We start from the raw sequence: 16,189 nt of genomic DNA on the forward strand, positions 1-16,189 counted from the left end.
GGACAATTGTTTTAAGTTCTACTTTGAATCTTACAACTAAGAATTTGTCATACCATTTTACCACATTAACTTTTCATAGATTTGAAAAAATCATTTTGTGCACACAAAGTTGTTGATGTGCGCAGCTGATCATCTAACCTATGTGCACATAAACAAAATAACGATTGTAATATCTACGAAAGCACTTTGTTTATACATATTGTGTACTTTTTTATTATGATCAAATAATGAGCAAGTGGCATGCATGCCTTTTTTTTATTTTTATATATAATTATTTTTAGTTACGCCTATAGAATTCGATTTTAATGTCACTTGCATCCTATATCTCAAAAATCGTCACTTTACTCTCTGAAACTTAAAGTTCACTCTACTTTGTTTCTTAGAACTCGATTTTGATTCCATTTTGTCATCTGAAACTCAAAAATTATCATTTTACTCTACAAAGCTCCAAATTCGCTCTACATTGCCTTAATTTTGTTAATCCCATTATGTGGGTTTGATTTGGGTGCATCAGACTAATTAATTTTTTTCATCTTTGCAACTCAAGCCCAGCAAAGAACAAATTTTAAATTCTTAGTTTCTTCTTTGAAACTTAATATTTTCTAATTGTTGAATGTAAATGCATAGTGATTATAAATAATCAAATTAATTGGCACAAGTGGGTCTCACATATGTTATAAGGCGCGACTTTTGAGTTTTAGAGAGAAAAGAGTCCACAAATCAAAACGAAATAAATTTTAAGTTTTAGAGAATAAAATGGTGAAACATTTTTTATATGCTTACACATGAAGTAACCATGATTAAGAAGTTAAATCAAGATTAAAACAAAGTAAACTAATTGGTGTACAACACTAATCATTTTGCACCATAAAAAGTGAAAAAAGGCAAAAGAAGCAATTAGAGCATGAAAATGAAAATGATGGAGCTTCCCATCCCCATGCTAGACATATGGGGATACCCACATTCTATCACTTACCCTTTTTGTCTTGTAGCATGACGAATGTAACTTAGTAGTTTGTACTATGAGAGAGAAATAGAGGGAGCTTATCCACATTTCTCACACTTATAAAACGCAGAGCAATCAACATTTTGGGCATAAATTTTGCATAAAACCACCCCAAAAAAAATTACAAGACAAAAAATTCCCAACTGAAAGCAGAGCATAGTCAGAGAGCCAAGATAACTCGAAGCTTGCTTCTCCATCAATGGCGTCGAGGAATTCCTCCTTTTATGGAAAACCCAGTTCCATTTTTCCAGCCACGTCGACGGACGACAGCCCAATTGGCTCGGATGGGCTATTCGATTTCGACGAGGCGGATATCTGGAACTCATCATCCAGCCCAGTTGCAGAGTCCAAGAAGAGCTCAGTTCCCAGCCGCCGAGAGCCGAAGAAAACGGGGAGGAAGGTGATGGTGATGAGCATGGGCGTGGCGGAGATTGGTGGCGCTGCCAAGGTGGTGACGTCATCGTCGTTGCCGGTGAACATTCCGGACTGCTCCAAGATTCTCAAGGAGGGGTACAAAGAGCATAGGAAGCTGGAAAGTGGTGAAGGCTGCGGTGGGGATTTCTACGGTGCCGACGACGACAACGACGGCGGGTATGGGAGCGTCCCACCTCACGAGTACTTGGCGAGGATGAGAGGGGCTTCGTTTTCTGTTCACGAAGGGATTGGGAGGACTCTGAAAGGCAGAGATTTGAGGCGGGTGAGAAACGCAATTTGGGAAAAAGTTGGGTTCGAAGATTAGCAAAAAATTAAGAGTTTAAGACAAACACAAAGACTTAATTTACTGGAAATTTTGGGTAGGCCAGAGAAAAAAAAAATTAAGTCAATGACTAATCTCTAATTTAAATTATATTATCTATGATCTCGGTTAAACTTGTTGGATCATAAATGTTTGTGGTTTTGTTTGGTGGGTTTTAACTTTTAATCTTTATTTTTGTGGGTTTGATTTTGTTTTGGGTGCCTGAATTTTACTAGAGGACCTGTTCATGAATGTAAAACTGACAGCTTTTGAGTTACTTGTATTCGTATGTTCTATCTTTTTTGTAGCACTTAAATTTTGCCCCTTCATTTTCCGAGTACTCATAAATTGCCAAGTTTGATCATATTTTGGTTTAAAATGATGATGGTATTTTTGTTTTCCTCCAGGTTGTGAAAACAATAATGGTAATAGCCAAAAAAAAAAAAAAAAAAAAAAAACAGAATTAAAAATATTTATTATTATTGTTAAAGATAATAGGATTGACGGATTGAATGCTTGAAGATGTAGAGGAAATTAAAAGGAAGGTTCGGTTGGTAGGGGTGGTAGGTATAAAAGATACAGAGGAGCTAGAACAAAGCTTGGAAGCGGAATTTATGTACATTGGGATGATGAATGCCCCCTATCTAACTTGTGGAGAAAAACTTCGTTACGGTTGGTTGACTTCCTTAGGTTTGGATGGTAAGGGCTGTTTTAATACAAAATATGTCACTTAAGATTACAGTTTAGTGTTATTCTTTTCATTTATAAGTTAAAGATTTTAAGTTCAATTCCGCTAAAGGCGAATTTGAAACATGTTGTTACTATCCCATTGTGATGTTAAACTCACTCATTCCTTTTAGTGTAATAGTATCATTTGTTAAAAAAAAATAAAACGACGTAGAATTAAATAAGACTAAAATGTGGAATATATTAGTCAAATTTTTATGGTCAATTATTAAATATATAAAGGGAAAATATTTGTTTCCATTGTTTTTTATTTTTATTTTTTTGAATTAATCGCATTTTATACAAGGTTTGAGGTCATTTGTAATACGAGTCAAGTTTCAATTTTCGCATGTAACTTTTCTTTTCAATTTCATCGTATAGTTAGGTGTAAGTGCTGATGTGGTATAAATTGGATTCATATTTAAGGAACAGATTGACAATTGATTTGATAAAAGAATTAAAAGAGTAAACAGTAAGATTAACCGTCAATGTGTTCTTAAACGTGAGTTTAGTTTATATCACATCAACCCTAACACCTAATTAAACTGTAAAATTAATTAAAAAAATTAAATTAATATAATTCAGAAATCACAAAATGTAGTATGAGAAAATTAAAACTTTTTTTTTTTTGGGTAAAGAGAAAATTAAAACTTCGTCCATCATCATCACACTATCTTGTGGTGTTTACAGTTAACCCTATTTTTATTTGTTGAGATTTGTTTATAGTCTTCGGTCGTTGTTGGTACTTGTTATTTACAGGCTTAAAACAGTCATAAAAAGTGTCTGTCAACTTTTTGTAGGCAGAGAGACTCGCTGAAGTTTTCTGGGATGTCGCCATTTTGTCAACATGTATATCCAAAGGCTCTAGGAAGAATGACTTAATAATTCCAAGAAAAGAGTTTTAGGTTTTTTTTAACGCACAATATTATCTACGTTACGAAAGAAGCTATCTGTCATATCCCGGCTCGGGACGGATTACTTTCCGGGCTCGACTCCACTACTGTAGCACGATATTGTCCGCTTTGGGCTTACCATTCCCTCACGGTTTTGTTTTTGGGAACTCACGAGCAACTTCCCAGTGGGTCACCCATCATGGGATTGCTCTAGCCCCCTTCTCGCTTAACTTCGGAGTTCCTACGGAACCCGAAGCCAGTGAGCTTCCAAAAGGCCTCGTAAGGATGTCACAATATCAATTTAGCTTTATAATGAATTAATAATAATATAGTTTGAATTTATTTTTAATAAAAAATATTATTAAACCGTAATAATAAGTGGTAGTTTTAGATTCCCTTATGATGACATTAAATTAACGATATTTCTTTATTTTGTATTTATTTTGTTGAATTGGTCACTTAAGCCTTTTGGTTTTATCCATGCCCGATAAAAGAATTGGAATTATTTCTTATGGACTCTTGACTGGATCCATATTTTACTGTCCATCTTCAACAGGGTAGCTAAAATTAAAGAAGCCTAAGGTCTGTTTGCACCAATATATTTGAATTTTAACAGAGTTTATATTTAGTTGATAAAAATCATGAAAGCAGAAAAGCAAATATAATATGTTTTAGAAAATTAGAATTTATTTTGTTATAAGAGATTATTTGATATGTGATAAACTTGTCCCCCTTGACTCCACCGTTTAAGAAAATTGTAGTCACCTACTGTTTGATATAAATCCAACATTAAATAGTCATTCAATTTTTTTCTTTGTAGTTTCTCTTCCACAGTAGAAAGATTGAAATTGAGTAATCACGATTTTCTGGACTCTAATAACTCTAGGAGAACGAAACCCTGACATTCATCAAATCCTTATGTTTTGTGCAATGAAATTTTGTATGTTAATTACGTAGGCCAAAATCCTCATAAGTCAGCATCGATCTCACTATTTTGTCAACCCTTCTAGAATATCTTAAATAATAGGAATACTTTGAATGCGGTTTCTAATCCTTAACATTATTTGATTAAAACCTTAATAGTATTTAAAGTTTGTCCAAGGTCCCTTGACTTTGTACACCTCATTATATTACTATTAATATTTATATTTTATAGTTTTGACGTTAATTGTTTGATATTTTATGAGATTTATAATCCTATAAATTTAAAATCGGGAAAATTAGAATGCCCTACATCTTTTCCATAGTTGTTAGATTAAACATTCATCCCTTTTAAAAATTTGATTAAGGTGCTTTGATCAATTGTCACCTCGATAATTTTCTATTTATTTAATTTCCATATCATTAATTTAAATGCATTTATATAGAGGCATAAGGTAACTTAGCAACTAATTGCCTACAATATAGGAATTTAATTTTGTCAATCCCCTTATACACATTAAATGAATTTTTTTTTAATAAAATAAAATAAAAAATTAATTAACTAATTTCTCATTACCTTATTATCAGTATTTAAAAAAAAAAAATTCTCCTTCTATTAAAAATGTCTCAATAAAAAGTCTTCAATACATATTTTTTCACATATATGTGTGTGTGTGTGTGTGTGTGTGTATTTAATATATTTAAAATTTATGGTACATTTGAGAACAAAAGTATCGACTTTTGGTACGTTTAGATTTCAAACGTACCGAGAAACCAAATGTACCAAAAATTCAAATGTACCCATTGTTATAGTAACCTTTTTGGTACGTTTAGATTTCAAATATACAGATAAACCAAATGTACCCATTGTCAGGTAACCCTTTTGGTACATTTAGATTCCAAATGTACCAAAAGACCAAATGAACAAAAAATCACAAATGTACCACAAAACCAAATGTCTCTATTTGATAACTCTTTTGGTACATTTACATTCCAAATGTACCAAGAAATACAAAAAAATCAAATCCACTATAAAACTAAATGTGTCCATATTATAGGTAACTAGATGTAGCTATATAATCAGACAAATCTTTATTATGTGTTGGGTCTTCTAAATAATAAAATCTGACAATTTTTTTTATAAATATTCTACTATATTCACAAAAAAAAAAAAGTAAAATTATAACAAACAATAAAAAAATGCATAGAGATGGATAATAAATGCATAAATATAGGGATAAGAGGAAAAAAAAAAACGAAATGTCTAGGAATAGTTGTGAAAAATTGAAATTAATAACCAAAAATTCTAAACAAAATAAACTTATGTGAAAAACTGAAATTAATAACCAAAATTTTAGGAAAATGTTTGATCAAATTTTCAAAAGGAGTGTATGTTTAGTCTTAAAAATTAAAAAACGAGGCGCCTATATCAAAATGCCCCTTTACAATCCCTCATTATAATACTATTAGAAACGGTTACAATAAAAATTTCAAACATTTTGATTGAATAAATGGATAAAAACTATGTAAAAATAAGAAATAATAAATGGCAAAAGAATGTATCCATAGTGTTAAAAAAATTGGTACATTTCACATATAACAAAGTGATACATTAATAAAGAAGAATGGGTACATTATAAACAAATTAGGGTACATATAAAAGATTAAAAATTATGAGTACAAATGAATTTTTAAAAATATAGGCGCTAAAAGAAATTAATACATGGGTACAAAATAAAACTAAAAAGAAAATTCTACAAATTAAAAAAAAAATGTTGCAAATTAAAAGTGGGTACAAACTCAAAATATAAATATATGATACAAAGTTTAGGCATAAAACATAAATATACCATATGTAATTTTTCTATCATTTGTTAAATATACAATGTCACGTGACAACATACACATGGGTACAAACACAAATAGAGCTTTAAAAAATATGGGCACAAAAAGAAACTAATATATGGGTACAAATTAAAAATGAAAAGAAAATTGGTACAAATTAAAAAATATTTGCAAATTAAAAATAGGTACAAACTAAAAATAAAAATATATGATAAAAAATTTAGCCATAAATATAAATATACTAATTGTAACATTTTTAACACTAAAGGAATATATTTAAAAATAAAAATATTTTATTATTGAAATAATTAATGATGTTATTAATACCCAATGTCATATCCCAGCTCGGGGCGGATCACGTCCCGAGCCTGCTCCACCACCGTAGCACGATATTGTCCGCTTTGGGCCCCGACCACGCCCTCATGGTTTTGTTTTTGGGAACTCACGAGTAACCTCCCAGTGGGTCACCCATTATGGGATTGCTCTCGCGCAAACTCGCTTAACTTCGGAGTTCCAATGAACTCCAAAGCCAGTGAGCTCTCAAAAGGCCTCGTGTTAGGTAGAAATGGGAATACACATATAAGGATCACTCCCCTGGACGATGTGGGATGTCACACCCAAGGACCTTGATCAAAAATTCAAAATGAAAAAGATTTTAATCAATAGAGTAACAAAAAGAAGGATGTGAACCTAATTTTCCTTAAATAATATTACACAAACTATTCACATAAAATGTTAAAAACTCGATGAAGGAAAAAGTTTGTTCATTTAAGATTTATTTGAGCATCACATGCAATGAAATTAAATATTAGAGGTGGAATTAATAAAAGTATGCACTAAAAAACAAACTTTTAACCCACAAAATTCAAAGCGTAGTAAGTGAAAAACCTAGCTCTTCTTCTAGCATGGCCGGCTACCATGTTAATTAATCTTAAACACGCTCAATTAAATTGTTTAATTGTATTTAACCATCTCATTTATATTTCTTCAATCTTATCCTTACACGTGTAAGATTCATTAGGTTCTAGTTAGCAAGGCAATGAGCAATTGTAATTCTCACTAATCTATAGTGAATTAAAACTTACTTTTAATTTTTCTTATGATAAAGATTAGTTATTGCTAATCTTCAAGGCTTCCACAAGTCAAGCCATGAGTGATACTCAGCAGTATGTCATGACACCTAAGCTAAATAAAAGAGGTGGAGAACTTATTCAATTACAAATGCAATACAATATGGTCCTTCTCTAAGTCAATTCTCTTTGTTACATTATTTTAGGTGATAGTTCTTCATGTCTACTACCCAATGTACTTATTTTTCGTATGATTCCTATAAATATGATCTAGAACGTCTTTCCTAAATCCAACATGCACTTTGGCAAAACACTCCCAAATCATATGCATATAATTCTTCTTCTAGGATTGAAGGTTAGAGATCCATTGTTGTACGCTCACATGTCTTTATGAAATCACTAATCCCAACAATGCTAAGAACATGCCCAAGATGGAACATGATCTTTGTTACATTGTCGAATGATGAAAGACGTACCCACAAGGCAACTGTTATGTCTCAGGTGAAATGACTAATTTGCACTATTACAACTTATGAGTTCTTACATGACATGTATATAAGAACTCTTTGTTGATCGTTGTTTGATATACTCAAATACCTTTTAAGCACCTATGTGTTTGTCTTAGCATCTCTCACCGATAACTTGAGACAAGTCATATTCCTGATTGAGTTAACATAACACATTTAATATTAGCGAATTATCAATGCCTAATTAACAATTCTATTGTTAGGAACGTTTCAGCTATGATCACAAGAGAAAGGTCTCAATGATCTAACAACTTAAATCATTTGTCTCTTACGTTAACATAATTCCTTGAATTCTATTATTGATTATACATATTATTTGAAAGACTAGTGATTAACAATAAAAATTGCTCTTTCATTAAAGTAAATAATTTTTTAATAACATAAGTATTTCTGCCACTTAGTACTATAGTCTATTGGTATTCCTCTTCACTTATAAGTGAGAGGTCGTAGGTCCGATTTTTGCCAAATGTGAATTTGAACCACATTATTGCTATCCTATTATGAGGCTAAGCCACCCCGTCCCCTTAATATAGATAATATCATTTGTTCAACAAAAAAAAAAAACATTTTTAAAGCTATTACATCAAACGAGTTGCTATCAGAGCATACTTCATAAAAAATATATATTAGAAAACGACAAGCAGCAGCATGGCCAAATTCAACCTTGATCAAATAACCAGCAGCACGTCCAAATCATCATTGGCCAAATAAGTACCTATCTTAAACCCAAAACTATAAGCAGCATCGGACCTAAAAAATAAAGGAAATTATTATTAGCATTCTAAAAATCTTATTTTATACTTCAAATTTTCTATATTAGGAAAAAAAAAATACACTTGCGAGGAGTATAAAATGAAAATTTTGAAGAACCAATAACACTTCTCAAAATAAGATGCCACAAGAATAAGTTAATTAAACTTTATCGGGAACGGGTTTATAATTTATATATTATCCAAAGAACAACAGTTAATGAATTTAGCACTATAGCTTAATAATAAATCACCAAAACTAAGGGCGCTGCTTGGTTTCTTTTTCACCGCCCTTTGTTTTTTCCGATTTCCACTTGTTATTTTGCCCCCCTCATCATTTTGCTTGCGTAAAAACGACGAATCCAAAGCAACTTTTTTTGTAATTTACACGAACAAGAGAGAAACAACTTGGGTTGGGTTTGGGAGGGTACTTTACATGAAACATTGTGTGTATGTACATTTTAATAGAAGTAGATGAGGCAATGTTAGGCCATTTCCAACCGAGGGTTGGCCAGATGGATTGTTTTAGCCCTCTGGCCCTCCAAGAAATTAATATTTTAATGAACAATACATGGCCATATTTGCTTCCATCTCCAACCGAGGGCCTAAGGGCCATAGGGCTAAACATAATTTATTATTTAAATTTAATGTTGTTTCATGTTACTTAATTTAATTTAATATTGTATAATGGCTTAGGAAGTTATAGGAAACAAATAGAATAAAAAAAAAAAACAATTTAAAAAAATTTTGTAAAAAAAAAAAAAAAAAAAACTATATATATATATATAAAAAAAAAACAGCTAGCTGTTATATTCAAAATTTTCCATATTTGGGTCGGTTATAACCAACACTATTTTTGTTAGATAGCCGTTTATTTCAAAATTTTCCAGCTATTTGTGTCGGTTATAACTGACACCATTTCCCTTAATTCTATCAGTTATAACCAACAGAAAAACTGACACTACTTCAAAAATTTCTAGCCAGCCCTTTGGCCCTTTGGTCCTTTCATATTCTATGGGGCCCACGAGCCCTTTGGCCTAGCCCTCGGTTGGAGACGATTTTCGGGCTATTTTCGACCTTCTGGCCTTCTGGCCCTCTGGACCCTTCGGTTGGAGATGGCCTTAATTCCTCGGCTGGAGCCTACTGATCCCCTATTCTTATTAAAACAAAGAAAGAAATACATATGAGGATGACAAAATCAAACCTTATGAGTGTATACATATGAGGACAACCAATTGAGTGTATACACTTACGTGTTTCTCTGTCCTATTGTATGATGTAATGTGGTGTATACTTTCATGTGCCTTTTTTTCTCGTCATGAGCAAAATAACTTTGGTTGAAAAGAAAGAGATTACGTACAATGTGGTGAAGAAAGACAAACATATGGAGTTTGACACATGAGAAGTTAGTGTGGAGCCAAAAATAATCAACAAAATTATGGAGGCGACACATGGATTTTTAGGTGAAAAGGACAAAATTACCCTCGAGGCACATCGGGATTCTCATGCGCAAGCAGCGGACAATAACGGCTCAATCAAGGTCAAAGGTGACCTATATGGTATTTATTCAAAACATTTTTCATCAATCCTCATCAAATCCTCCTTACAAGGTAACCCCCACATCATTCTTTTTAAATTAGGATTGATTAGCTAATTAATTGATTAATTACCCAATTAATTGATTAATTGCCTAATTGATTACAATTACATCCAAATCACCACTATAAGTGGCTGGTCCTTATTTCTCCAAATAGAACCGACCACACCCCTATATATACCTCCTTATTTCTCAAAAAACCTAAGTCCATTCTTCTCCTAAAATTCTCTAAACACTTTCTCTCTCAATTCTAACTTTGGCATTAGAGGTTCTTCAGCCAAAGCGGCGCACCCCCCCTCCCCCCCTAAATTCATCGTGGGCGCGTGAGGCTCTTGGCCTTGGCCTTAGGTGTTAATTGTTTTCCAGGTGCATTTTCATCTAAGAAGAAGAAGGTGGAAATTTGCATCCATAGTTAGCTTAGCAATATGTACATGAGTTTAATACTATACACATTATAGATAGACTACACAAAAATAAAACCTTGTTATTAGAGTTTTTTTATATATTTAAACTTTGAGTTAATTACAATAATCCTCTCTGAGGTTTATCGTGTTTTCACAAAAAACTCCTCACGTTTGAAACATTACACTAGCAACCCATGAGGTTCTAATTCACTTTCACATAACCCCTCTAGGGCTAACATCACCTTAAAATATTTTCTTAAAGACAAATTTGCCTTCATTATTAATTATGAGGGCAAATTTGTCTTTAAGAATTTATTTTAAGGTGATGTTAGCCCTAGAGGAGTTATGTGAAAGTGAATTAGAACTTCAGAGGTGTTAGTATAATGATTCAAATGTGAGGGGTTTTTGTGAAAATACGATAAACCTCAGGGGAGTTAGTGTAATTAACCCTTTAAACTCCACACCTTTCTAAGATCACGCAAAAATAGTTTTGACATCTTAATTTTAAATTTTGTCCCTATTCAAATTCGACACCGGTCGCAAACTAAGGGCTCGTTTAAAAGTTCTTTTAAAATGAAGCACTTTTGATGAAATTGATTTTGGGTTCCAAAATACCTTAAGTACTTTTGAAAAAAAAAACACAAGATATATGCTTCTTGCATTTCATATAAAGTGCTTTTCAAGGATCTATTTGAATTTTTACTAATAATTAGTTTCAAAAATATTTTCACCAAAAACGTTTCCAATCATTTTAAACACATTTCTAAACGAGGCCTAAGAAAGAAAAACAGATAAGACAAAGGCAACCTCCGACGGGCCTGGTCGCCATCCTCCCACCATCATACCTGCTTTCAATTTGTTTGAAACTCATTCTGTTGTAAATCCATCGATAATTTTCTAAGATCATCTCCAACCCTTGGCCTAAAACCTAAAATTTTTAGCCTAGAAAATTTAGGTTTTAACCCAAAATCAGCTTTTCTACTCCAACACTATGGCCTAAAATTTTAGCCCCAGATTATTAAATAATGAATTTAGACTAATTTTTTTTCTTAAAGTAACTTTTTTAAAATAAAAAATTATGTAGACTATCATAATTTAATTTTATAAACATTTTAACCTAAAAATATTTAGATTCTGACAAACACTGAAAAATCACTAACCGATACCATGAAACTCATTAAGCACTATGAAAAAATATGAAACAAATGAAAGATTTTTTTTTATAATTATTTTAGCCGTTAGATTTAAATTTGGACCGTTATTATTATTTTTTTTTACTGTTGAATTTCATCAATTTAGATCTTAATTGTTGGATTCAATGAATTTATAAATATAAAACTAAATAAAATATACATATACGGTAGGCGAGCCCCACTAATCCTGGGAAAAATTTGGCTTCCATTTGAGTTTTAGGTTTTAGGCCACATTTTGGCCTTGGGTTGGGTTGAGTTTTGGGGGGAAATAAAAGTGGAAATTTGAGTTTTAGCCCAGAATTGGAGAAGGCCTAAGGCTAAGGGTATTAAATCCATCAATTAATTTCGGGTCCTCTCTAAATAAATTTATGGGCCAAACACATCTAAAAGAAAAAATGTAAACACCTAGTGAGTGGGAGAGAGAAAAAAAGACCGCCTTTTGGTTTTGTACCTCACTACCATCGTGAATAAAAAAAATTAAGCGTAATGTTAGAGAGACAAAATTTGTAGACTAAAAGAAATAAAAATTGATGAGTGGATTAGTAATTAAGTATTAAAGTACTTATTTTTTTATTAATGACGGATCATTTAATTTTTCAAATTTAGTTAGTGTAGCGCAAATTTAATTTGCCTAACATTAGCTTAAAATTAAAAATAAATAATAAAACCGTACGGTCAAATTGATAAAAGTTGGCCCAAAAGAGAAAAATAGTACATGGGGTAATGGGCCAGAATCTTACCCGTTCGATGGCTGGTAGAACAGGTACAGAAGCTTGAGTAAGAAAGGACTCAGAGTTGGGAGCACAAAAAATGGGGGGCGGGGGTGGAGGGAGCAAGAAAATACTGGTGGGTTTGGTTCTGGTCATGTTTCTAGGAATTGCCGTCTACTTGCGGCTTTGGACCATCGACTATTCCATTTCTTCCGACGAAGCCGACCTCCTCAGGTTTGCTTTTTGCTTCCCATCTCATTATTTCTACTTCAAATCTCAATTTTTTTTTTTTTTTTTTTTTTAGGGTTCCTAGTTTTGTGGATTCCATGAATGAATGAATGAATACCCTTTAGATATAATCTAAATTAAATTAAGCCCAAGTTCTTGGATTTTACTTTCCATTAGTGATTGATGAGAAATTCTAACTTTGTGGTTTGGCTCATCTGGTTGGTTCATACTCTGTATTACTATTATTGTATGATCTCAAATGTACCCTTTAATTTTTAGAGCTTCATATGACACAAATTTTAATAAATTTTTCATGGAATGAAATGTTTGTTCTATCGAAATCTTGTAGGCGGCAGTTCGACCTTGCGAATAGGGAAGCAATGGATGAATCTGCTGAGTGGAGGCTGAAATACGATGAAGAAGCCAAAAAGGCTACCAATTGTATGAATCAACTCAAACAGGTTCACACCGTATTCTTCCTTTCTTTTAAATTTATTTGCACAACTTGTTCAACAACTAGAGTTATCGGGAAATTAGTTTTCGTATGAATTTTGTGGAGTGTCATTGCATGCTTAAAATAGTAAGGATTGTCAAAGCAAGATTAGTCTTTGAAAGTGATCTCTGCATCGAAAATAATTAAAACCACTATGGAAAAACTAAAGTATGGGTGCTATCACTCTATTTCCCTATAGTCCTGTCAACGTGGGTTTGGGTTCAATCTTTGGAAGGGCATCCTTGAGTTAAATGACTTGTTAAAGAATGGATCAGTCTAACGACATGATCATCTCTCTGCGATCAATTAATCGTTTGTGTTCCTTACAGATAAAGGGATTGTTTGGGGAGGGTGATGGGAATGCTGCTAACGTCGACCAGAAATTGTTGAATCTACAAAAGGTGACCCCTTTCTTTTCAGTAAAAGACTTAATACAAAAGTTCTTGTAATGTCTCATAACTTCATTCTTTTTCCTCTTAAACGTTTTATCTTCTTTCAATATTATTCACTTTTATGCACCCTTTAGTAAATCTGATTAAAGAGCTCATTAGAGATCATGCTGAGGATGGCTTGCTCGTATTATTAAATACCTTTTGTTAGAAACCAACTTATGTTATGCACCCAAATAATGTGTATAAACTGCAGATTTTGATGTTACGTCAAAATTTTTTCTCTCCTCTCCCTTGTTGGTTCTGATAGACAATGATGTGCTAGTGTAGTGTGTTTGAAAATTCCCTTAGGTTTGAATCCTTCCTTTTCTTACAAGTCCTGAAAACATTTTCCAGGAAAATATGGCCTTGGTAAAACGGATGGAAGCCTTGAAACAGGAGCTTGAGGCTGAGAAGCTGAAGTGCAGCGTTCAGTAGGTTATTATATCATCAGGGGTCAAAAGATACAGCATAATCAAATTCACCGCATTTTTCATTTTGTCCAATCCTTATGCTCTCAACCACGAAACACACCCCATAAGCACTCCAGTTTAAAAGTTTTTAGCTTCATTGGTTACTTAAACCATCAAAGACATATTTTTGGACGAGATGCATGTACCCCCTTACAGTTCTTAATTCATGCTGCTTTCCGGGAAACTGAGGTATTCGGGTAATGACTGCTTTTCTTCTACTAAATATACAATGACTTTTCCTGTTTTGCATCTTACTTATCTTCATGATAGGGAGCAAATGTAAATTGTTCAACCTTGAAAGTACCATTTTTTATTCCTTGTAAAATTCCCTGTTGTAATGGATCTCCATGATTTTTCAAGGCGTGTAATTCATTTAATTGAAAGATGTTTGGATGTCCGGGTGTCTGTTCGTAACTTCGTATGGCTTTATTTCAAAGTTCTATTATTGTTATATACTAATGGTAATTTTCCCATTTGTTTTTTTTTTTTTTTTTTTTTCCGTTAAAAGACATTTATAAGTAAGTAAAAAACTGGATAAAGAGTTTTGTCTGCAACTACTATAAAATCTGATGCACGATGCACTTAGAAATGTGTAGCCATTACATGTTTACCATGCTGTACTAGACAGTCAAGCATTCACACAGGAGTAATTAGCCACTTATTACCACTAAATACGATTACTCCTTAAGATAATTGCTTCTCTGTTAGTCTGCTGCAATCTTTCCCTACATGAAGAGAGCTATTCTCGATCTCCGGGGGTTGTGGAGCTCTCGGGTTCTGCAGGGTTAGTTCTCAGGTCATGGAGAAATCTTGTTATTGTCTGCACTAACACTTCATTGTCATCCTGTTGACTTTCTGGGGCAGGAGCAGTTGTAGAATTCTGTCATGCATGAAACCAAAGAACAATACCTTATTCACATTGCATATTAGCATGCACATAATTAAGATTTAGAAGATAAACTAATCGAAATTAGCCAAGAGATCTTATGGAAGATACCTTTTGTCGATTAGCCGGTTTGCTCTTGGTGTCCATCATCTCAATCAGCTCATCAAACTGAAGAACAGAGATTAAACAGAAGATTAATTGTAATCAAAACTTCGGTCTAGTATGTATGAAAATGGAACAAACCCGTCTTTCCAAAGAAGAAAAAAAGGAGGATGCTCGAAGCGGTAATTATCTGACTAATACTGATTTACAAACAAGGTTAAATTTAGATTAAGGATTTAAGATACATTGCATATTTACTTGTTTTATTATTTTTTCATAAGTCCTTGCACACTGATATGTCCTTTTTTCCTCCTCAACTTCCTTATTAGACATCGTCTCTCAAGCCCTTCTCTCTTTGGGACAAATTGTTCAAGAAAACAGCAAGGGTTGAAACCTTTATATAGTAATGGTCAAGATGCTCAAAGAGCAAGTTAGTCATGGTTTCTTAAACCTTACACCGCCGTTATCAACCGTCTTGACTGTTGTTCTACATCGCCACTCGTAAAAAGAGAGGAGATATTGTTATCTGGCCTGCCGTTTCTTCTCTCTTACACCTTCGAACGCATATCTTGTGCTAATCGACATGGAAGTTGAGATATAGGCTAGTGCAAGAGTTATACACTTATCAAAGGAAAAGATATACTTCTTCTTAGAAAAATGCACTCCGTTACCTTTTATAATTATGTTTCTTAAACAACTTAACCTATGTCGTTTTTATTCATCAACCGTCGCCCACAAGATTTTCTCATCGCACAACTTGACGTACATTGTCAAAATCTAATATATTTGTATGGCCATAATGTACTATTTTTAAGAATAATCTACGAGATGGAAGCATAATTATTTGATCCTTAACCTAAAAACTGCTTCCATAAACCATGGAAAATTGGTTTCAACGTGAAATTCTTGAATTGTTATTCTTTTATCCTTTTGGTAGAAAAGTTGACTGTATTTTGCCAATCGACTTATCTTCTTTCACACATGTTGCTTTTCAACCCTCAATTCCATGAACAAGGACCAACCACCAATTTGTCAATTTTCAGCACTAATCATAGATGTTTTAATTGATTACATGATTATTTGCATCAAAATTCTCACTAAATTAGTTCTAAAGAAACTTTCATTCAACGGAGATAAACATTATTTGTGAAAAAGAGCCGAGGAAATGAAAGGGGTATATCCAAGGGTAAGTTATTTTAGTT

The 16,189-nt window shown here is 32.9% G+C and overlaps 2 protein-coding genes across 2 annotated transcripts; both read left to right on the forward strand.

Annotated features, from left to right (window-relative positions):
- The first annotated feature begins 1,090 nt into the window (after nucleotides 1-1,090).
- LOC137746233 (protein S40-4-like) lies at nucleotides 1,091-2,071 on the forward strand. The gene has a single exon (XM_068486306.1). The coding sequence runs from the start codon at nucleotides 1,206-1,208 to the stop codon at nucleotides 1,743-1,745; it is 540 nt and encodes a 179-aa protein (XP_068342407.1). The 5' UTR covers nucleotides 1,091-1,205; the 3' UTR covers nucleotides 1,746-2,071.
- A 10,335-nt stretch (nucleotides 2,072-12,406) lies between these two features.
- Nucleotides 12,407-14,452, forward strand: LOC137746095 (uncharacterized). Its single transcript, XM_068486159.1, has 4 exons — nucleotides 12,407-12,611; nucleotides 12,955-13,066; nucleotides 13,428-13,499; nucleotides 13,884-14,452. The coding sequence occupies exons 1-4, from the start codon at nucleotides 12,478-12,480 to the stop codon at nucleotides 13,962-13,964; spliced, it is 399 nt and encodes a 132-aa protein (XP_068342260.1). The 5' UTR covers nucleotides 12,407-12,477; the 3' UTR covers nucleotides 13,965-14,452.
- Nucleotides 14,453-16,189: the final 1,737 nt, after the last annotated feature.

This window comes from Pyrus communis, chromosome 9 (genome assembly GCF_963583255.1).
Source record: "Pyrus communis chromosome 9, drPyrComm1.1, whole genome shotgun sequence".
In the NCBI taxonomy this organism is placed as follows: Eukaryota; Viridiplantae; Streptophyta; class Magnoliopsida; order Rosales; family Rosaceae; genus Pyrus; species Pyrus communis.

What these genes read in the sequence shown, in the direction of transcription:
- LOC137746095 (XM_068486159.1), top strand. Translation starts at nt 12,478, where the DNA reads ATGGGGGGCGGGGGTGGAGGGAGCAAGAAAATACTGGTGGGTTTGGTT. An exon ending in GACGAAGCCGACCTCCTCAG is followed by an intron (nt 12,612 to 12,954) that starts GTTTGCTTTTTG and finishes GAAATCTTGTAG; the next exon opens with GCGGCAGTTCGACCTTGCGA. An exon ending in GTATGAATCAACTCAAACAG is followed by an intron (nt 13,067 to 13,427) that starts GTTCACACCGTA and finishes TGTTCCTTACAG; the next exon opens with ATAAAGGGATTGTTTGGGGA.
- LOC137746233 (XM_068486306.1), top strand. Translation starts at nt 1,206, where the DNA reads ATGGCGTCGAGGAATTCCTCCTTTTATGGAAAACCCAGTTCCATTTTT.